Source organism: Cololabis saira, chromosome 12 (assembly GCF_033807715.1).
Source record: "Cololabis saira isolate AMF1-May2022 chromosome 12, fColSai1.1, whole genome shotgun sequence".
In the NCBI taxonomy this organism is placed as follows: Eukaryota; Metazoa; Chordata; class Actinopteri; order Beloniformes; family Belonidae; genus Cololabis; species Cololabis saira.
This window is the reverse complement of record NC_084598.1, coordinates 33,232,216-33,256,632: the sequence shown is the minus strand read 5'-3', so window position 1 is coordinate 33,256,632 and position 24,417 is coordinate 33,232,216. Positions and strand designations below refer to the sequence as shown.

The 24,417-nt window shown below is 38.9% G+C and overlaps 1 protein-coding gene across 1 annotated transcript; it reads right to left on the bottom strand.

Annotated features, from left to right (window-relative positions):
• Positions 1 to 1,169: 1,169 nt before the first annotated feature.
• Positions 1,170 to 18,460, bottom strand: LOC133456556 (uncharacterized). The gene is made up of 9 exons (XM_061735054.1): positions 18,345 to 18,460; positions 16,814 to 16,910; positions 16,365 to 16,533; positions 13,505 to 13,650; positions 11,220 to 11,396; positions 5,980 to 6,096; positions 5,661 to 5,747; positions 3,490 to 3,637; positions 1,170 to 1,997 (listed from the first exon to the last, which is right to left on the bottom strand). The coding sequence occupies exons 1-9, from the start codon at positions 18,356 to 18,358 to the stop codon at positions 1,978 to 1,980; spliced, it is 975 nt and encodes a 324-aa protein (XP_061591038.1). The 5' UTR covers positions 18,359 to 18,460; the 3' UTR covers positions 1,170 to 1,977.
• Between the last annotated feature and the right edge of the window lie 5,957 nt (positions 18,461 to 24,417).

Below are 24,417 nucleotides of genomic sequence, written 5' to 3'. Positions count from 1 at the left end.
GTTGCATAGAATTTGGAGTTCCACATTTTCTGGCGAGAAAGATAGATGTCAATCTTCCCGCCCAAATTTACTCTCAAGGCCGAGTCCTGTGACACTTCAGACCCTGCAAGCTTCACTGAGTTAGTTAAATGTTCAAATCAACGTCTGCACAATGAGACTGAACATCTAGTTTGTTTGTTTGTCAGGAGAAACTCCCCTTTGTCTAAAAATCTACATGGAAACTGAAAAATACAAGAAAACTAGATTATTCAAATGAATGATAAAAAGATCAAGGTTTTGGATTGAACTTGTGTAAATGCTGAACGCGGATCTACAAGCTGTTGATTTATGAGGCTATTTAAGAAAATTATACGTAAAAAGACAAAACAATCATGTGGACAATATTAACCACCCACGAAAGAGTTATGTTGTCTGTCTGAAGTCAGATCCGCTGTGATCTTTTTAAAACTAAAGACAAAAACAGGAATAGGTTTTCCACATAACTTTAGATATAACTTTCACCTGGACAAGGAAAAACCTGGTCTGATGGAAGTGGTTCTGCTGCTGGTTGGAAAGGTTGCAGTTCCCTGATTGACCACTGGGGGCTCCAAAATACAGGTCAATCCACACTGACCTCAAAGATTAAAAACGGAAGAGTATTAGGGCCATGCAGGAGAAAAAATATTTGAGAGGGGGATTTTTTTTTATTGTGCACTTCGAGAATAAAGTCGAAAAGTGGAGATTAATGTTGAAGTAGAATTTCGAGAAAAAAGTCGAAATGTCGAGAAAAAAGTCAAAATTTCGTGAATAAAGTCGAAATGTTGAGAAAAACGTCGAAATGTCGAGAGAAAAGTCGAGATTAATGTTGAAGTACAATTTTGAGAAAAAAGTCGAAATGTTGAGAAAAAAGGTGAAATTTCGACTTTTTTTTTTCTCGAAATTATATTTCAACATTAATCTCGACATTTCGTCTTTTTTCTCGAAGTGCACAATAAAAGAAAATCACAGATGGGGCTTTTCGACCAAAGCGGTTCCGCTGCTAGTGACATTTTTTTTGTCTATTCAACCGCCGGCTGCGACAAAAGTACCAACTAGCACCGCATACCGGACTTTGATTTCCATTGTTGCCGTTCCATTTCCTGATTCCACTTTAGTGACGTTCTAAATGACGTAGGGTCCCGGCTCTACGGGTCTCTCCAGCCAAAGGAAACCCCATCCAGTTTTTTGTTCACCCTGTCTGGAACTGGCTCGAGCACCAGCACAGATTTGGACCTGGTCTTAAAGCCTTAAGAGTACTTGGCCACTTCTTCCTCTACGGTTTATGATCGTAGCATCCAAACACAATTTTGGTTTTAATGTTTTATTATGAAACTTCACTGGAAAAAGTGCAGCAGAAAATAAAGTAAAAGAAAAATTGTCAATGAGCAAAAGTAAAAAAACACAAAACAATGCAAAGTGCAAGACAGTTACTGCGTCATGTGGGCATTGGTCACCTTACAAAAATATACTAACAAGTCATCATATATTATACATACACTGTGCAAGTTAAAGTACAAATCCCTTGAGACTCCAGTCGGCTTTAACTGTAGTTTTATAAAGAACGAACCGGACTGAAGTGATTCAAACATGATCACGATCTGAGTTAAACAGAAGCAGCTACCGAACCTGAAACGAGCCTGTTTAAGAAGTAACAATTAGTAATAAGAGTAAGACAACAAAAGAAGTGCGGTCACAATGAGGAAGCATGAGTGTAAACACAGAAACGTGATTATTCCAGAAAAACAGCTAAATGTCGACCAAATCTGGATTTAGAGCTGATTAGAAACAGTCGAGACGCCAAAATAAGTTAAAAACCGTACAGAGGGGTAAATAAATGTGTGAATGAAATGCTTGGCACAGGTTGACAGAGAGAGGGCGGGAGAGCGAGCCCCGCGATCACGCCACAGTGCAAAGGTCAGTCCTGGACGTGCCGCTTCGTCCTCGATCCGCCACGTCTCATCACCTGCTGGCTGCGAACACTGCAACATCACAAAATACAGAAACACGTGAGGATAAGAAAAACTGCTCAGTTATGTTCACATGATGACTGACAAGAACTGTTGCGTAAGAGCAGGGGTGTCAAATGTGCGGCGCGGTGCGAGAGATTTTCATTCGGCCCGCGAGAAGTTTCCAACGCAAAAAAAAGACATTTTAATTTACTAGAAAGGAAGGCATAAATAATTGCCATGAATCGCAGCATATCCGATAATATATTCTACAAATCCATCGTTATTCCACAAAGAGAGCAGTTTTCAAAATTTTTTTAGTTTTGTAGAATGCATTTGCCGATTTAATTTCTTTGTAGACGGTCGTTTATTTTTATTAACTGACTATTATATATTTTCGCAGGAAAACTATCACTGCTAAAAAAGATGATAGAAGATATTTATTCGGAGAATTTCAGTTTTGAATACGAGGATAGTGACAAAGTAAAACAGTTAAAAGAGAAGTGCTGACTTTTTCGGCACACTGGCGTAAATATCCGCGCCAATTTTTAAAAATAAATACACTTAATTGTACTGGAAAAATCTCTAAATCACAAAGAAACACTCTCAGATGTAATAAGAAAGATTTTGCTTTTAATTAAATTTCCTATAAAAAAGCTAAATGTAAAAAAAAAAACATACTTCTTTATGTTTATCTTTGTAAAATGATATTAAAAGTATCTTACATAATTTGAAAAAAACGAGAAATTTCAAGAAAAGATCCTGAAGAAATATATTTGACATAATTAGAGTGTAAACAAAGTGCATATTTCCTTTAAAATTAACTAAACTGATATTGGATTAGATAACAATAGTAAAAAAAAAAAAGAATTAGAAAAAAAAATGTTTCGCACCGTTTTTGTTATTTTGAGCGTGCCTGCGAGAAAAAAATTGGTCAAATCCGGCCCGCCAAGCAAAATGAGTTTGACACCCCTGCGTTAGAGGGACTGAAGTTATAGTCTGAAAGCATGGGAGCAGGACTGAATCTGGTCTCACCGCTCTGCTCGGGCTCTTGATGAGAGACTTAACTCAGAGATTACGGGCCGACACAGAGCCAAACGAACACAAGAAAAGAAAAACATAAAGGATATGGGAAGAACGAAATGTTGTAAATCTGTCTAATTCACCGTCATGTTCAACATTTTTTCAACTTTTTGGCACCGACTAAACCAAAGATTTATCCGATAAAAACAATATTCCTAAATCCCCTCAAAATTTGTCTTGTTTCAAAGAAATATATCTTTTCCAATGGGGTGAGTAATATTTTCTTGAGTGGAATTCTTAAAGGTAGAAAAATAGTCTTAAATAGTCTTCTAACCACTCAAAACAAGGATTTTTTTTCTCTTTTAGTAATTACTTTTTGCAGCTCAGGTCAACTAGAAAAACTCAAATCTGAATGTGAGCTCCGAGGCCGCGACCGCGGCGACGTGTGACGTGTTTTGGTCGGCAGATGGATTGGCAGTGGAGTCTCAGACGGGGAACTCACTTCTCTCTCTCAGGCCTTGTCCGAAGCTGCGCACCAGTCTGATGAGGCCCCAGAATAAAACGCCTTTGATCAGCAGTGAAACCAAAGCCCCGGTGACGGCCGCCGCCTCCAGGATGTAGGTGTCGTCCTGCAGCCAGTGCTCCACCACCTGTCACCGCGGGAAACCCTGGTTTTAACTTTCAGAAAACCAATCACAAAAGCAATGCCACTGAAAACAAACAAGTAAACAGAGGTGGGTAGTAACGAGTTACATTTACTCCGTTACAATTACTTGAGTAAGTTTTGGAAAATGTTGTACTTTTAGGAGTAGTTTTGAATCACTATACTTTTTACTTTTACTTGAGTAGATTTGTAAAGAAGAAACTTTTACTCTTACTCCGCTACATTAGGCTACGTTGAGCTGTTACTTTTCTTTTATCCCTTTTATCCGCGTACGGAGGGGTTCTAGTTCTGCCTGCGGAGCCTGGTTAAAAAAGAAAAGTACAAAGGTTTGAAATTTTGTGCTACTTGTGCTTAATTTATTTTTTTATTCTGTTATTATTTTATTTATTAAAGTACTTGAATTTACTTTAAGATTATTTTAATCTAAGCTATTTTCATTAATTTTAATTTATTTTATTATTTTATTGATTTAATCTGCCTGAAGATGATTATTTTGTACTTTTGTCTGTTTGAATGGTTGTGTTAAAAAAATAAATTAGACGTTACTCAACAGTTACTCAGTACTTGAGTAGTTTTTTCACCAAGTACTTTTTGACTTTTACTTAAGTAATTATTTGGATGACTACTTTTTACTTCTACTTGAGTCATATTATTCTGAAGTAACAGTACTTTTACTTGAGTACAATTTTTGGCTACCCTACACACCTCTGCAAGTAAATGAGGTCTCTGTTAATCCGAAATGATCCAAGAACTGTGTTTGCATCCAAAACAAAACAGTGAACTTTCAGCTGATATAAAACATCAGCACCCGGAGGTTTGAGGTTTTTACTGAGATTATTGTCTTCTGATTTGTGGAAGCACAACCCATTTTAACCCTTGTGCTGTCTTCAGGTCAAGGAAGGAGGAAGGAAAGAAGGAAGGAAGGGAGAAAAGAAGGAAGGAAGGGAGAAAAGAAGGAAGGAAAGAAGGAAGGAAGGGAGGAAAGAAGGAAGGAAGGAAAGAAGGAAGGAAAGAAGGAATGAAGGGAAAAAAAGAAGGAAGGAAGGAAAGAAGGAAGGGAGGAAAGAAAGAAGGAAGGGAGAAAAGAAGGAAGGAAGGAAGGAAAGAAGGAAGGAAGGGAAAAAAGAAGGAAGGAAGGAAGGAAAGAAGGGAAGAAGGGAGGAATGTAGAAAAGAAGCAAGGAAGGGAAAAAAGAAGGAAGGGAGGGAGGAAGGAAGGAAGGAAAGAAGGGAGAAAAGGAAGGAAGGAAGGAAGCAAAGAGGAAGGGAGAAAAGAAGGAAATAAGGGAGGGAGGAAGGAAGGAAGGAAGGAAGGAAGGAAGGAAGGAAGGAAGGAAGGAAGGAAGGAAGGAAGGAAGGAAGGAAGGAAGGAAGGAAGGAAGGAAGGAAGGAAGGAAGGAAGGGAGAAAAGAAAGAAGGAAGGAAGCAAAGAGGAAGGGAGAAAAGAAGGAAGGAAGGAAGGAAGGAAGGAAGGAAGGAAGGAAGGAAGGAAGGAAGGAAGGAAGGAAGGAAGGAAGGAAGGAAGGAAGGAAGGAAGGAAGGAAGGAAAGAGAAAGGGAAGAAGGAAGGAAGGAAGGAAGGAAGGAAGGAAGGAAGGAAGGAAGGAAGGAAGGAAGGAAAGAGAAAGGGAAGAAGGAAGGAAGGAAGGAAGGAAGGAAGGAAGGAAGGAAGGAAGGAAGGAAGGAAGGAAGGAAGGAAGGAAGGAAGGAAGGAAGGAAGGAAGGAAGGAAGGAAGGAAGGAAGGAAGGAAGGAAGGAAGGGAGAAAAGAGAAAGGGAAGAAGGAAGGAGAGAGCAGGAGGAAAGAAGGAACAGGAGAATTAGGTCATTTTGACCCAAAGACAGTACAAGGGTTAAAGGTTAAAGGTTCTGTAGGAACAAACGGCCTCCTCTGCTCTGATGAGACTTCAGAGGTTATTAAATGTGTTTTAGGAAAACCTCCAGATAAATTTAGATGTGTATCTCGTAAGTTCCTCTGAAACTGGTCCAGGGAGAGGTGCAGGTCATCCTACCGTGTACATCAGATACACGAAGAAGGCCACTTGAGGAAGGTTCAGGACCATGAAGGACCAGACTAAGATCTTGGCTTCCTTTAAAACCTGAAAATAAAAGAACAGACGAGTTGTTACGACTACGAACGCCAGCTAAGCTGACACCCATCAGCCAGCGGCATCAGAACCAGCTGGAGCCTCAGAAACGCCCCCGAGGCGTCGGCGGCGGACTCTTCAGGTGGGTTTTATGGGACCTGAGAGTCAGTCGCCTCAGCCGCCGGTGGTTTTGCTGTGGAGGCTGATGGGCTGATGTCATGCTGCGTCTGAGAGGAACGCTCACCGCGATGGCGCCGACGGCGTCGGTCAGGCAGGCCCACACCACTCCCACGCCCAGGATGATGCTGTTGGCCGCGAACATGGTGGAGTCCGGCGCCGTGATCAGGATGCAGAGACACAGCTGAACAACAACACATCATCATCATCATCATCATGGTCAACGCAGGAGAACCGTCATCAATCAAGACGCTCCGGTCTGGTGAGACCTCTGTTAGGGTGACGGAGGGACGATCTTTACTCTGAGACGACCAGGTTCATCTGCATGATCTTTAGAGGTTACGACAACAAGCCGACGCCTGGACTGGCTGAGCTGCTGCCATTCAATTTCAATTTCAATTTCAATTTTATTTATTTGGTAAGGAGGGACAGTGCACATCATTATGCATTTACAAAATAAAAGCAGATGCACCCAAATGTAGCCTATTGGCTAATTCCCATTGGCAGTCCCCCCGGCTAGGATATAAAAACAATGCAAGTTTAAGAGCAATACAATGTTCAGTTAAAAAAATATAATAGTACAATAATACAACCAACCACATAACACATTTCATAGTATTTTTACATTCATAAGTTACAGTTATAAGTTATTGTTATAAGTTATAGCAGCAGACTAAAGTAAAGTGCAAGTGTGACTATGTAGAATGCTGTAAAGTGTCACAGCTATAAAGTGCAGAGTAGATGTATAAGTGCGCGGTGTATGGGGTTATGGACTTGAGGAAAAAAAAAAGGTGGGAGGATGTAAGTGGAATGGGGTTGCAGCAATGCAAAACTGGGTCATGCTATTGGTTTAAATGTGGTGTTGAAAGATTGATTTAGTTTTTAGCCACAGCGGCTGAAGAAGCCAGAGAGGGAGTTTCTCACTGTGGCTGCGTCTGAAATCCCATACTTCCACCCTAATGAGTAGCAAAAGCAGTACGTGAGATTTTTTAGTGCGTCCGAAACATTAGTACGTACTCAATAGTATGCGCTATCCATACTCATTCTGGAGAAATGTATTAGTGTGGATTGATGGAAACTAGCTAAGCAGAAACTTCCCACAATGCAATGCAGCGGTGTTTGGTTGCTAAGTGATACGTATATGTCATAAGTATAATATTAAGTATAATAATATTATTATATAATATTAATATTATAATATTGGTATATAATAATATTATATAATGTAATCTTGTTTGGGCCAGAATAAACGGGAAAGAGCGGAGCGGTGCTGCTACTACTGCTGCTGTGACAGGTTACCATGGTAACAACTCCCCCTCCCAACGGCAGGAAGTGCCATGTGGCTCTGAGTAGTACGTCCCAATTAATGCACACTACTGATATTTACTCAAAAGTGTGCCGAACTTAAGTATACTTTTTGAGTATATACTGTTTAGTATAGCATTTCGGACGCACCGTGTGTCACTGGGTGTGTGTGTGAGTGTGAGTGTGTGTGTGTGTGTGTGTGTGTGTGTGTGTGTGTGTGTGTGTGTGTGTGTGTGTGTGTGTGTGTGTGTGAGTGTGTGTGTGTGAGTGTGTGTGTGTGTGTGTGTGTGTGTGAGTGTGTGTGTGAGTGTGAGTGTGTGTGTGTCACTGGGGCAGAGTAGTTGATTGATTGATTGATTGATTGATATCACCTGCATCTGGCTGGGGATCAGTTTGTTTGTTGGAGGTCAGGGTGAGGCACGGTGCCTTGCAAATTTCCCCTCTGTGGGACTATTAAAGGATTATCTTATCTTATCTTCATGTCTGGTGACTGCAAAACTAGTTATCATCTTAAAGTCCAATAATCTGCATATCATGTAAATCTGACAGTTTGATTTTACGGAAAGGGTCAATAAACACCCTTGACCTGCACCAATGTCTTCATGTTTTCCTCCCTCTCTGTGACTAACTAGACGTTGATAGTCACCTCACAGCGGCCGCTCTCAGCTTTTTAGACCTGACCAGATTCTGCTTTGCTAAACAGTCCGTACGAATAACCACGTCTAAAATAACCTTTTAAGAAACAAAACAGCCATGTGTGCTGTATATTTATCTAATTTTTATTTGTTTTGATGAAGAAATGTGGCTCACATTGTGTAGCGTGGCTGCACGCTATACTATTTAAAATCCAAATACAGTACTGTAAATGTTCAAGTTTAGTTTGTCTTTTTAATTACTGTGGGCTGTTTTATTATTTTATTATCCTTTATTCTTTATTCTTCTATTTTATTACTTCAGGGGACTGTAATTTCATTGTGCTGCATGTTAAACATACAGCATCTGACGATAAAACTTTAAAACTTTGGACGTTTTATCTGGACATCAGGAGCTGATAAGCACAGTAACGACAAACATAACTGGTTAAGTCGAATACTTTATCAGTAAATAATAATACATAATTAAAGCTGCAAGCAGCAATGAACGGGCCCTCGCACTCATGGCCACCGCCCCCATAAGCATATCAGAAATGACACCACCCACGACTTCCTATGTCAAACCATTCAAAAGTTATAGCAGAAAAAAGGAACAACCAATCAGAAGAAGGGGCGGGGCTAATTCAGGCCAATGAAGGTCAAGGACTCCATACAGAATCTGATGACACCACCCACGACTCTCTATGTCAAACCATTCCAAAGTTATAGCAGAAAATCGGGACAACCAATCAGAAGAAGGGGCGGGGCTAATTTTCACCAATTATGGTCAAGGACTCAATACCGAGTCCCATGACGCCATCCACGACTCTTTATGTCAAACCTTTCAAAAGTTATGGCAGAGAAAAGTATTCTAGGGGGCGCTGTTGAGCCGTTAGCCCACGCCCATTAATGCAAACCATGAAATATCAAATTTATCACCAGGCCTGGCTTGCATGTAAAATTTGGTGACTATCAAATATCCACCAATCAGATGAAGGGGGGTGCGCCTTTTGGCGTCTAGCGTCGCCACGGTAACACTTTTGAAAGAGAAAAGTCATGCGCGTAGTCCCAGGATGGAGACGCACATTTTGATGTATAACACACCTGGGTGCACGTTACGGTTCGGGACGTATTAATTGCCGAAGGAATGGCATAAATTGAGCCAAAATTACACGATTAATTCAAAATGGCTGACTTCCTGTTCGGTTTCGGCCATGGCTCCAAGAGACTTTTCTTTAAGTTGCGACATGATACAGGTGTGTACCGATTTTTGTGCATTTACGTCAAACCGTATTGTGGGGCTTGAGGCACAAAGTTTTCCGGGGGGCGCTGTTGAGCCATTTTGCCACGCCCATTCATGCAAACCATGAAATATCAAATTTATCGCCAGGCCTGGCTTGCATGCCAAATTTGGTGCCTTTTGGGGAACTATCAAATATGGACCAATCAGATGAAGTGGGGGTGCGCTTGTTGGCGTCTAGCGTCGCCACGGTAACACTTTTGAAAGAGAAAAGTAATGCGTGTAGTCGCAGGATGGAGACGCACATTTTGATGTATAACACACCTGGGTTCACGATACGGTTCGGGCCGTATTAATTCTCGAAGGAATGGCATATAATGCTCCAAAATTACGCGATTAATTCAGAATGTTCAAAATGGCCGACTTCCTGTTCGGTTTCGGCCATGGCGCCAAGAGACTTTTCTTTAAGTTGCGACATGATACAGGTGTGTACCGATTTTCGTTCATGTACGTCAAACCGTATTATGGGGCTTGAGGCGCAAAGTTTTTTCGGTTTGAACCAATCAGATGAAGGGTGGGCGCGCTTTTTGGCGTTTAGCGTTTCCACGGTAACGCTTTTGAAAGAGAAAAGTAATGCGTGGTGTCGGAGGATGGAGACGCACAGTTTGATGTATAACACACTTGGGTGCACGTTACGGTTCGGGCCGTATTAACTGCCCAAGGAATAGCATAAATTGCGCCAAAATTACACGATTAATTCAAAATGGCCGACTTCCTGTTCGGTTTCGGGCATGACACCAAGAGACTTTTCTTTAAGTTGCCCCATGATAGAGGTGTGTACCGATTTTCGTGCATGTACGCCAAACCGTATCGTGGGGCTTGAGGCACAAAGTTTTCAAGGGGGCGCTGTTGAGCCATTTTGCCACGCCCATTAATGCAAACCATTAAATATCAAATTTTTCGCCAGGCCTGGCTTGCGTGCAAAATTTGGTGACTTTTTGGGTACGTTTAGGGGGGCAAAAAGGCCTTCCTTTTGTCAGAACAATAAGAAGAAGAAGAAAAAGAAGAAGAAGAATAATTCCTGCAAATACAATAGGGCCTTCGCACTGCAAGTGCTCGGGCCCTAATTACAGAAATGTAAAGTAAAGCGATACGGAAAAAGCAAAGGTGTCAAGTAACGAAGTACAAATACTTTGTTACCTTACTTAAGTAGAAATTTTGGTTATCTATACTTCACTGGAGTAATTATTTTTCAGACGACTTTTTACTTTTACTCCTTACATTTTCACGCAATTATCTGTACTTTTTACTCCTTACATTTTAAAAACAGCCTCGTTACTCTATTTCATTTCGGCCTTTACAAAAAAACTATCCAGTTAAATTGCTCCATCCGGATAGAGTGAATTTGGTTGTGGTTGTTTCAGATGTTCTTGTCCAGTTTTGTTCTTACATCCGTTCCCTCAGATTCCTGCAACTAAACTTGGATGTACATTCCAATAAAGGTTAGGATAAATGATAACATGCCTCTGAAGTTTGACTTTTTGCACCATTACAATACTTAGAGGCAACTAGTCATCATATCTCCTGCTCTCTGAAACACATGTTAATGCTCAATAGTACACATATATGGTTATTTAATATATTTGCATTATACTAAGATGCATTCATTTTCAATGGCTTTTGTCCTTATTGGCTTTTTTCCCCCTTACATTACTTTTACTTTTATACTTTAAGTAGTTTTGAAACCAGTACTTTTATACTTTTACTTGAGTAAAAAACTTGAGTTGATACTTCAACTTCTACAGGAGTATTTTTAAACTCTAGTATCTATACTTCTACCTGAGTAATGAATGTGAATACTTTTGACACCTCTGGGAAAAAGATGCTGGCCTGGTCTGAAGAGTGGACGCACAACAGAACCCTGAAAAGACTTGAACATGATTCTGCAGATGCTCCAACACTCGTGTTTGGGTGTAATGGCGAGTTTCTGCCACTTGGGGGCGTAAATGTGAGACCTCATCTGAGGAGCTGTGTCTTTGCTGCTGCATCAAGTGTCCATGTTCTGTCTCTGTCTAAGCCGAGAGGGTTAAGGAAGTGTTCAGGTTTACGTGTGAAGAGGAGCAGATGTACCTGAGCCTGCAGGTCAAAGGTCACCATGGAGAAGCAGAGGTTGAGGAGGAAGTACTGCTCCTGCAGGCTCTTTAAGGCGCCGCCCACCCTGAACGCCATCATGTTGGGCCTCCAGAGGAGGAAGGTGGTGCAGAACAAGTGCACGCCGCCCAGACACATGATGCACACGAAGCGAACCTGCAGCACAGGGGGACGGGAAACGAGAGCGTTTGAATTCAACTAGACACAGTCAGACATGTTTACTCAGCTCTCTGGTTGTTCAAAGATCAGCAACTGCATTTCACCCAGCAGGAATTTCTTGTTTTCTACTTTTCTAAACAAATGAAATTAAAATGCAGCGCGACTAGCTGCTGTTTCCTCATTTACAAGCCAAAGCCGCTTTCTCACGGTTGAACAGCAGATAAGCTCTAGCACACGAAGCAAAGTCAGACACGTTGGTTGTTCAGATGTATCGACTCCTGGACCAGATAATTAGACAAAGTTGTCAGTATCAACTGCAGACACAAACACGTGACCGTTCACGGGGTGGACGTTTAAACGACACTGACATCAAATTGCTTCACTCCGTCGGGGTGAAACGGTATGAACCTGCCATCCTCAGAAACGCAGAGATGATCTCACAGCTGCAAACGACATGAGATAGTTTTTGACTTTTAGTTGAAAGATTTTGCAGCCTGAGAGAAAGACGTTTACAAGGCTGAAAACACTCTTCTGCAGCTCTGCAGGAAACTAAAACAGGTTTTTAAGGTGTAATTAAAAACACAAATACAACGTACAAATGTAGAGGGGAAGCTGCACTTTAGATAAAGTTATTAACACAGCTTTAAATGCAAATTTAACACGAGCAATAAAAGATCTGAAAAGTATGTTAAATAAAACACCCGGAAGAACAAGCTAAAACAGCTAGAAGATAAAGAGACTATTTTAGGGAGGAAAAGAGTCACCAAAATTTGTTTAATAATGTTATTCCGCATTAAATTGGGGAGACTTTGAATATCTCACCATCAACGCTACATACAACATCAGGACTCTGCAGAAACCTCCGTCCACGTAGGACAAAGCTGAAAACCAACGCTGAATATTTCTGCCTGAGATTTTTCACGCTGCATCAAAAACAGGCCACGTGGAAATCACTAAACCCGGACAGACTTTAGGAAGTCAGCGTGCACCGCTTCACCGCAGTCGGTTAAAGCTCCATCACGCAAGGAAGTAGCCAAACGTGGACATGACCTAAATCAGGGGTCGGCAACCCAAAATGTTGAAAGAGCCATATTGGACCAAAAACACAAACAACAAATATGTCTGGAGCCGCAAAAAATGAAAAGTCTTGTATAAGCCTTAGAATGAACGCAACACATGCTGCATGTATCTATATTAGTTAGAACTGGGGGAAGATTTTATTTTCATTATGCACTTTGAGAAAAACGTCGAAATGTCGAGAAAAAAGTCAAAATGTAGAGGAAAAAAAGTTGAAATGTTGAGAAAAAAGTCGATATGTTGAGAAAAAAGTCAAAAGTTCGAGAAAAGTCGAAATGTCGAGATTAAAAAGGAAAGGAAAAAGGAAGAAGAAAAAGAGAGAAAAAGGAAAAAAAGAAGAAAAAAAAGAAATAAAGAAAAAAAAAGAAGAAAAAGAAAGAAAAAAAAAGTAGAAAAAAAGGGAAAAAAAAGGTCAAACATTTTTGAAAAGCTCCAGGAGCCACTAGGGGGCGCTAAAGAGCCGCATGCAGCTCAGGAGCCGTGGGTTGCCGACCCCCGACCTAAACCATCTCCTCTGAACCAGGACACGAACCGTGGACATCGTGTCGTCTGGAGTGAAAAGAGTCCGGTTTGTTATCGGTTGGAACGCCTGCGTCTCTGACGCTCTGAGGGAACTTCTCTTTCTGAGAAAGCTCTGGATCTTTCAGTCAGACGATGCAAAACCAGACCCGGCATCCAATACGACGGTGAGACTTGGTAACAAGTCGAGCTGCTGAACTGACCTTTCACATCAAATTCTAAACAACCACCGCTCCTAAGATTAAATATGTTCTCATTTACATTTCTAACAAATGTAATTGATGAGAGAACATTATGGAGCTTTGGTGTCTGGGCTTCGATCAATCCCCTTTTATTAGAGTTATGTACAGATATCAGAGGGATGGACTTAACTTAACCCCCTGTGCACAGATTGGGAGCCTGCAGGTGGATCTGGGGAGGATGTGGGATTTTAAAGCAGCTCTCGCTCCTCATACAGGTCTAAGATGGAGTAACTGTAACGCTGAGTGTAGAGCGTGAGGACGACCCACCAGCAACTCCTGCTTCCCCTTGGAGTCCAGCACGGAGAAGTTGACCACGGACCGGATCATGAGCACCAACATGCTGAGCATGAAGGCCAGCAGCTCCTGCCGGTTCTCCTGCAGCACGCCGCGGCTGATGTAGTACATGCAGAACACTGCAGGAGGAGGAAACACCACGAGAGCTCAGTTACAACCACTCACCTGCAAATCACCGGCTGTTATTTACTCAGTCCTTCATCATCCATGTGTATGAAATGACAATAATGTGTGTTACAAGTTGCCAAAACTCAAAGACTGATTTGTTTACGGTTTTTATGTCTTTACAGCAGTAATTTAAACCATAACAAACCCTCCTCCAGCCGGTCCCTGACAGGAGGAGGTTCCATGCTTGTGAAGGAGGTGTTTTCTGGAAGTTTACCCAAATACAGGACTGTCTCAGAAAATTAGAATATTGTGATAAAGTTCTTTATTTTCTGTAATGCAATTACAAAAACAAAAATGTCATACATTCTGGATTCATTACAAATCAACTGAAATATTGCAAGCCTTTTATTATTTTAATATTGCTGATCATGGCTCACGGCTTAAAAAAACCTCAAATATCCTATCTCAAAAAATTAGAATATTCTGGGAATCTTAACCTTAAACTGTAAACCATAATTTCAGTTGATTTGTAATGAATCCAGAATGTATGATATTTTTTGTTTTTGTAATTGCATTATAGAAAATAAAGAACTTTATCACAATATTCTAATTTTCTGAGACAGTCCTGTAGATCAGACCCACATCTAGAAAGATGTAGAGTCTGAAAACGATCCATCGGACCTTCCCTTCCAAGGGGCTCCAACAGTCGCTCATCAAACCTTGCAGTGAGTTACCAGTACGACCAATCAGAGCGACGGAAAACAATCAACACAAGAGCATTTTGCAGAGAAGAGTAAATTAAACTTTTGCTGCAGATACATCTACCTTGGGAAGGAATTATTTGAGTGCCATCTTCTGTTAACTTTTCAAAAAAGTCCAAGCTGGTTCAAATAACCATGAAGCCTCAGCTGCAGCAATCTGGACTGTTTACATCCAGATTACGGCTCTGTCATCATCACATTAACCCCGCCCAGAGACTCTCTACAAAGATAGGCTAAGTTGATTCGCTCCACATGACGTTTGGCAATATTTAATGAGCTCCTATGGGTGGTAGCTCAATGTACCTGCAAAGCGTCCTCCAGAAGTGTCTTACTCGACCTTTAAAGTGTGCCATAAACCAGTGGTCCCCAACCTTTTCTGTACCGCGGACCGGTTTAATGTCTGACAATATTTTCACGGCCCAAACTAAAGGTGTAGTTGATAAAAACTAAATAAAATGACAAGATCAAGGCATTAAAAACTATGGTATTTTCTCTATAGTAATAATAATAATAATAATAATAATAATAATAATAATAATAATAATAATAATAATAATAATAATAATAATAATAATAATAATAATAATAATAATAATAAAAAAAAAACATAATTTTCAAAAAAATAAAATAATGGAAATTGTAAATTATGAGTATTTCTATAAATGTGTTTGTATGTTTTTATGTCTCATTAACATTATTTAAAGCCAGGCTTTTATTTTATTTGTTATATATTAAGGAGACCAATATTTAGTGTTTTTATTTTGAAGGCGTCTCGCCGTCACATTGTAAACATCCGGCGCTGCGGACTTTCAAAGTAAAAGTTTAACTGGAGTAGAAAGTGTGTCTGAAAGACTAAACGAGTGTCGGGAATGCGAAAGTGGAGCCTAACTGACACAAAAAGCACCTGGCTGATAAGGATTTGTTTTCTTTGCAAATGTTGCCGTATTTATGTCCAGCTTGGGTTTGGTTGCCATGGTTACTCATGTATTGTGGTTAACGGTAGCTGTTATTAACGACCGAGCAGCTGTGTCGGTCTGTATTTAAGTTAAATGAAACTTACATGAAAGTAGAAAAACTAACTATTTTATTTTATTCCTTTATAGCTCTTACGGTGTGTTTGCAGTGTATTTACATCCAAGGAATAAAAACATTGTGAACCATCAGTTTGAGAGTCAACCATCATCAGTCGGGGATGCTACAGAAATTATTTTTTCTTTCTGTGCGGCCCGGTACCAAATTACCCATGACCCGGTACCGGGCCGTGGCCCGGGGGTTGGAGACCACTGCCGTAAACTAAACCAGAGTTAAACCTCAAATAATGAACTACAACTCCCTGGGTTCCCTCAATGTAAACTACAAGTAAGTTTTACTTTAACATTTGGACTGTTAATCAAGTTTTCAAAATGCAGAAGATATGTTTTTTTGTCTTCAAAGGGACGTGTTTAGAAAAAGAAGCACATTTCCTGTACTGCAGAGCCGACATTTGTCTCTCTGAAGTCACAACCAACTTAAAAAGAAAGCGCCGCAGATCCAGATTAGACTAGAATGACCCGTTGCTTCCCCGTCTCCAGCCACGCTGGACCTCACAAGACCCAACCACAATGTTGTAACAGCGATTTCAAAACAAGCACGGAAGAGGAGGGTGGAGTCAAGTGGACTGGTCAAAACCGGCTACTAAGACCAGAGCTGTTGTTTAATTTAACTTCCAGGTTCATTGTGAGGCAGCTTGTCCTGTCAGTTCCCCTTGAAGCTCCAGTGTTGGGGTTTATAAAATTGCATTATCTCAGTATTTTCAGACTCAACCCAGAATGTTTGCACAAGATGAGGAAGTAAAGTTAACTGTGGGGCAATTAATCACCAGAAAGAGCATTCACATAGCGGCATAAACCGTCACTCTTCCACTCGACAGGTTAAATCACTTTATTACAGGAGGATAACTCTTGCTTTTGGCCGACAGCACTCACGTATTCCAACCAGCTGGATGAGAGACACGGTGAAGTTCTCCTTGTCGGACACATCTTTGCCCGCCTGCTTGAGGAAGGGCAGCGTGAGGCCGAGCAGCAGCAGCAGAGACGCTATGGTGAAGCAGAAGTAGAGCTTGAGCGGGCATGACAGCTCAGACCAGGACTTTATCTGCCAGAGTGAGGAAATCAAGAGCACATAATGTAATAAAAGATAAAAAAAAACTCTTGTCAGCCAACGTGTTTGCATGTGTTAACAATTAAAGGACTGACTTTCCAAGTGATAACAGCAAAGGAAGTATGATAAGTTAACCACAGCAGGGCTGGGAACTGACATTTTAATTCTCAGGTTATCCTTTCTTTAATCTTTCGGTGTCGTTTATATTTGTTATCTGTTTTTCGGAGTCACACTCCGGCGGAGTGATGTTGGGATACAGAGATGAGCAGCTCACCGGTCCACATGGTGTCGGGATCAGATCCGGGTGTCTGGGCCTCAGGTTTGGAGACAAAACAGCTGGGCTGTCCTGCGGCTGGTTCCCCAGCAAAGGACTGAAAATGTGAAGATAAAGTGAATACGTGCATTTTTCTGTAAAGGGAAGCGAAAACTCATTTTTTTCAGTACAGAACGTAAATATAGAATTAAAAGTATTAATTCATCAAAAAAGTTGTAACACACTATCCAGCTGACCAAAGATATATGATCATTCTGAATAGGATTTTGTTTCTAATGACATTGTAGTTGTATTTATAGCCAGATCTTATACCTGATTGAGGAGTTATGTTAAGGAAAGATTGTGTTTGTTAGCTGGTTAGGTGCAAAGGCACAACCAATGGGAAAATCGGTAGCCTAATAGGTAAATTAGCAGCTATTTATTATTAATATTTATGTTTAATTTATAATAGAGGTAACAAAGGGGCAGGGTTAAATGAGTTTTACTTTTACCTGCTCCTTTTCGGACACAGTTTTTTTCCCCCTGTTTGTATTACGTTTTTGTTGTTGTTTTTTTTCTGTATGTTCTGAATTTGTTTTAAAATTTTATATTTTTTTTCCTTATGTGTTCAAAATAAACAATTCAATCAATCAATCAAACCTTTAGAGTATGTTATGAATTCACTTTTACTTGCCTTTTAATAACACAATAAACTGGGTTTTCATTACAGTTATGGCAACACCTATCAACTCTCCATCTCTAGTCTTCCTACTTTCAGAGCCATTTGTCCACCAGGACACATGAACATGCAAAAACTGTTTTAGATGAAAAGGAAATTCAAATTTAACCTGACAGAGAGCTCTGTTGTCATCATTTTTTTTACTTCTGCACGACACAATAATCTGATTGTGAAAATTTAGCAATATATTATTGTAATTTTTATTATTGTTTACTACTGTTGCAGCTGTCGTCATTACACGTTTAAATGGTTACTTTAAGGACATTTATGTCTCTGTTTCACACGTAAAACAGCGGCGCCAGGCTGCTGATAAGCATCAAACCTGGCAACACGGTCCTGCAGCATTCCCAAAAACCTGACTAAACAAACCCTGGAGTTTCCCAAACTTTCCAGTCTCGGGGTTTGATAAATCCTTCTAAAGATAAATCAGACCTTGGTGTGTATTTATACTAATCCAAGAATATTTCCCATTCCTTTTTGACTGTATTTGTTGTGTTTTATCCCTGATTTAGGTGATTTTTAGTCCCATGACCCGCATTAACTCATTTACACTTCAACAGGAAACTTAGTGCGTCAGGTTTTTATTCAGCTCTAATAAATGTTGCTTTAGAGGAGAAAGCAGTCATCAAACAGCCCGCAGAGACACGGATATAAATTGATTCAGACGGTTTCGTTTCGTTCACCTGAGTGCTGACAGACGGGTGTGACTGCTTAATAACATGATTATAACGTTAAAAAAGCACCAGAAAAGGACCTCTATGAAGAAAAAACTAATATTTATATATAAAGACATATATATTTAAAGCGGCTTACCTAGTTTCGTCCATTTTCAACCGTTTCAGCACTGAGCCGAAGTTTACATTCCTGCACTTTTATTCAGCTTCAGTTTCTCATTTAACTCCATCTCAAAACACAGTGGCCACTTCTTCTTCTACGCTTTAATATATTGTTGCCCCTCCTCATCCTGCTCCTGGCTGGTGCTGCCCCCTAGAGGACAAAACTGTGTACATCACCCGAAAACGTGAACAGTTGATTTGTTGACACTAATAAAATAAGAATAACGGACCTTTACCAGAGGTGGGTAGAGTAGCCAAAAATTGTACTCAAGTAAAAGTACTGTTACTTCAGAATAACATGACTCAAGTAGAAGTAAAAAGTAGTCATCCAAATAATTACTTGAGTAAAAGTAAAAAAGTACCTGGTGAAAAAACTACTCAAGTACTGAGTAACTGTTGAGTAACGTCTGATTTATTTTTTTAACACAACCGTTCAAACAGACAAAAGTACAAAATAATCATCTTCAGGCAAATTAAATCAATAACATAATAAAATATATAGCTTAAATTAAAATAATCTTAAAGTAAATTCAAGTACTTTAATAAATAAAATAATAACAAAATAAAAAAATAAATTAAGCACAAGTAGCACAAAATTTCAAGCCTTTGTACTTTTCTTTTTTTAACCAGAACTAGAACAAGCCCATGAACAGGACAGGCACAGACTGCAACGGACCATCAGGACTGCAGAGAGGATAGTTGGGACTAACCTCCCATCTATCGACGACCTGTACCGGTCCAGGACCAGGAAACGGGCAGGTCGAATCTCTGCAGACCCCTCACACCCGGGACACCGCCTGTTCCAACTCCTCCCCTCTGGACGGCGCTACAGAGCACTGTACGCCAAAACCTCCAGACACAAAGACAGTTTCTTCCCGCAAGCGGTTGCTCTGATGAACTCCCACAAATAATAAGTCTCAGAGTAACCAAACACGTGCAATAAAAATCATCCAGCACCCTCTTTAATAATCATGTCTGCCTCACTCTGCTGCACCTCTCACTTTTGTACTTCCTTTTGTATAATTTTTTGTATTTTTTGTATAATTTGTCTGTTAAAATTGTATATAGGTTATACTTATACTTTATTCTTATACTTATTCTTATTTTTATTCAGAACTATCCTTCTTTTATCACTACCTCAAACTGCTGCACCTTAAAATGTTAAAATGTTTATACTGTAGATAGTAATACCACATTTGTTTATTGTTTATTTGTTTATTGTTTATTTTTTTTACTACCAAAGAGCGAAATAACCGAATCAAATTCCTTGTTGGACAATGTTCGAACCTGGCCAATAAAGCTGATTCTGATTCTGATTCTGATTCTGAACTCATATAAACTCTGTGTGTGTGTGTGTGTGTTTGAGTCTGTGTAAATGTGACAAAACATGCAAAAACAAACATTTTTCCCAAAGAATCACCCAGTGATGTCATGAGATTGACGCGTACGCGGATAAAAGGGATAAAAGGGATAAAAGAAAAGTAACGAGCTCAACGTAGCCTAATGTAGCGGAGTAAGAGTAGAGTTTCTTCTTCAGAAAAATCTACTCTTTTAAAAGTAAAAAGTATAGTGATTCAAAACTACTCCTAAAAGTACAACATTTCTCAAAACTTACTCAAGTAAATGTAACGGAGTAAATGTAACTCGTTACTACCCACCTCTGACCTTTACATTATTATTATTTACACAAAGTACCATGCACATCTAAGATTTATATTCAGACAACTTTATTGAACCCAATAGAGGAAATTGATTAATCTACAGCTTAAACTATCTAGGTTGATGAATAATAAGGCAAGGCAAGTTTATTTGTATAGCACAATTCAACACAAAGTAATTCAAAGTGCTTTACATCAACATTAAAAGCGGCAAGACAGAATGAAACAATAAATAACAAATGAAATGAAATAAAATTATAAGAAAAGAGGTAAAATAATAAAAAGCACAAGTTGTTAAAAAGTAAGGGCAGTAGAGTACAGCAGGTAAGTATTTAATTTAAGAGTAGCTTGAGTAAACAGTAATGTTTTTAGGCCTGATTTAAAGGAGCTGACAGTTGGAGCAGACCTCAGGTCTACAGGAAGTTTGTTCCACCGGTGAGGAGCAGAATAACTGAACGCTGCCTAACCTTGCTTGGTTCTGGTTCTGGAACCACAACAAACCAGATCCAGATGAACCTCAGGGGTCTGGGAGCTTCATAAGAACTAACAGATCAAGCATGTATTTTGGTCCAAGACCATTCAGGTCTTTGTAGACCAGCAGTAAGATTTTAAACTCTATTCTTTGACTCACTGGAAGCCAATAAAGCAGAGTAAAGTAAAATAGTAAAGTACACATTCTGTAAAGGTGCAAATATATATATATATATATATATATATATATATATATATATATATATATATATATATATATATATATATATATATATATTTTCTAATACTCAGAGGTTCCAGCAACAACAGGCCAGAAGCCTATAAGCCAGTTTTCTCATCATTGTAAGGGGGATCAGGGGGTGAGGGGGTTGATGGGTGGCATCCGCTTCAAGTCTGAAATGAGAGAAACACAGGGAAACACACAACGGGCACACAAGCCTTTTGAATCTGCAAGAAAGAAAACAATCAAACAAACAGAAACAGGCAGAGACACAAACAGCAACCATTCCAGTTCTCTAAAACTGATCAGGACTAGGTTACTGTGATTATCTGTCCCCCAAAACCGTGGACTGAGCATGTAGGTGAGTGAGCAGGTGTGTATGTCTGTGTAACTGTGTGTGTGCAAAGTGAAAACAAGGTTTTACCTGAACTGCAACTATAGTGGAGGAGGGAGGGAACAATCACGCCACCCGAAGTCGACAAGGAAGAAACCTGAACCCAGGCCACCAGCCGCCCCACGGAGCAACAGAAGTGGGCGGGAGGAAGGCATAAATATTTAAAGTTAATCCTTTCTTAATTTATTAAGCCGATACCAGAAGGAATTAAATATTTGGAGTCCTACCTGGAGTGATAATATTGGTTCTTCTCAAATTAATCACTTGTTTATCGAACAGAAGTAAGATTATGACAATGTAAGACATTACACACATGTGGCCAGCATTGGCAGCATACAGTACATGTAAGTCTTGATTGAGGGTACAAAAGTAACCTAAGTGTACAAGGAAAACATATACACTATCCTCTGAGTAGTGCTGGACTATTGACATGGATTCATTCATAAGGGATCATTATCTATCTCTTCTCATTCAGTTTTTCCCAGAGCCATCAGCACTTTAAATAGGTGTAAAATAGAAAAATAAAAACAAAAAATGTTGTATATCTGTCTGATACGCTGCTGTCCACAGTTATTATTTTACCCTTTTTATTTGTTGTGAACCCTAGACAATACAGTGCCTTAAACCCCCAAAGTTTCATCTGTTTTGATACTCAACCTCGGTCTGGAAGTAATTACACAGGTGTTTTCCTCATCATGACATTTTAACAGGAAGTTAAATGAAGCCATTGACCTGTATTTGACACACCACTCTGCGGCGACACGGGCCACTACTGCTGATTGCATTGATAATATTATATTTAAAATAAAATATATATTTTCAATAAGCAAGTTTATAACTGAGGTTTATAAATGAGGCCTGGATTCTCGGCGTTTTACTGCCCCCTACTGGACAATACGTGATTTGCCGCGCCACAAGAAATGTACATATTTTTGTGTGTATTTCAAATTTTTTATTTTATTTACCGTATAATACTTTTACATTCAGTGTTTCTTAGCACTTTAAACAGCACATTACAAACAGAAACACTGAAGAAGCATGCTTTTGTTTTGTAGTAGTGCATTCAAGTTGAATTGAGTTTTACCGTACGCATGGGAGCTGAATGATAAAAATAAGAGCACATACTTTTCTTTTCTTGAATTCAAGAAAAAATGTCTAATTTTGAGTTGACAATCAATCAAACATGTAAAACTAATTCTAAAAATGTTTAATGCGTTTATTTTACTAAAGTAAATCGGGCTGATAATTAGGTTAGGGGGTAATTATACATAATTACCTCCTAACCCCCTTAATTATGAATATAAATAATTAAAAAAAGAGAATCTTCTATTCTTCTTTTTAGAAAATTTTATTTGTTATCTGTCTTCAATGTGAACATCTATCAAACCTGTGTGTTTATGTATAAGTATGTATATTCGTCTCATGACCTGCCACTCAGCTTCCTGAATTAAGTTTTCCTCAGACATTCATTCATATCAGACACGACACTCAAAGGACTTTCACCTTCCTTTATGCTGGACTTCACACAATCAACGCACTTTAAAATACAGAGGACCATCTCTATGGAACAATTTACCTACATCACTAAAATCAATATCTTCACTGGCTTTGTTAAAAAAAAAACTTGAAAAAAATCATTCTTTAGTTAAGATCAGAAACACTTCTGGAGTTGTTAAATTGTACTTTTTTTTCATGTAATTGATCCTGTAATTTTATCTATCTTCTTCATTTTTCCTATCAATAATTCAGTATTGTTTTTCTTTTTCATGCTAAATTGTCTTTTTCTGTTTTATATAATGTATTTCTATATTGTGTTTTTGAAGTCAGCTGCTGCAACTGCTGCTGTTACTGCTGTTGTTATTGTTGTTATGTTTGTTTTATAAAGGGGAGGCATTTTCATAAGCCTTTTTGGCTTCCACCTACAGAAGAGTATTAGGGTCAGGCAAGAGAAAAAAAATTTGAGAGTGGAAGATTTTTTTTTTATTGTGCACTTCGAGAAAAAAGACGAAATGTCGAGAAAAAAGTTGAAATGTCGAGATTAATGTTGAAATACAATTTTGAGAAAAAAAGTCGAAATTTCGTGAATAAAGTCGACTTTTTTCTAGACATTTCGACTTTTTTCTTAAAATTTCGACTTTTTTCTCGACATTTAAACTTTTTTCTTAAAATTTCGACTTTTTTCTCAACATTTCGACTTTTTTCTCGACATTTCGACTTTTTTATCGAAATTGTACTTCAACATTAATCTCGACTTTTTGACTTTTTTCTCCACATTTCGACTTTTTTCTCAACATTTCGTCTTTTTTCTCAACATTTGACTTTTTTCTCAACATTTCGACTTTGTTCTCGACATTTCATCTTTTTTCTCAACATTTCCACCACATACATACATAACAACCTGACAATAAATGTATATACTGTACATACTGGAAAATACATAGCCTACTGGAAAATAAGGTGCAATATAATTCACTACAACGTGCAATTATGTAAATATCTGTCTGTTATCTTATTTGTATACCAGTATTTATTATTATTATTATTATTATTATTATTATTATTATTATTATTATTATTATTATTATTATTATTATTATTATTATTATATATATCAGTACTGTTTATAGTGTGTCATACTCTGTTATTATTATTGTATTATTATTATTTCTATTTCTATTGATGCCTCTTGTTTTGTACTATCCCCTTTGCTGCTGTAGACTGCGAATTTCCCCGCTGTGGGACTAATAAAGGAATATCTTATCTTATCTTATCTTATCTTATCTTATCTTATCTTATCTTATCTTATCTTATTTTATCTTATCTTATCTTATCTTATCTTATTTCGACTTTTTTTCTGACATTTCGACTTTTTTCTCGAAATTCTACTTCAACATTAATCTCGAATTTTCGACTTTTTTCTCGACATTTCGACTTTTTTCTCGAAGTGCATAATGAAAAAAAAACCTTTCTCCTCTAAAATATTATTTTTATTTTTCTCCTGCCTGGCCCTAATAAAATATTATTTTTATTTTTCTCCTGCCTGGCCCTAATACTCTTCCGTATCCACCTCTCCTGCACAATGCTTCATTTCGTTTTTACTGTTCTGTTTTATGTGCAAATAAACTAAACTAAACTAAACTAAATTATTAAACAGATCTTTTATTTTGAAGGTTAAGCCTCGTTTCCGGTGGTGTTCAGTGCGCCAGCTTGACGCGGCGCATTGATTGATTGTGTTAGCAGCCACGTCCCAGTGTATCGACGCAGATCCATAAATGTCTCTGTAAAC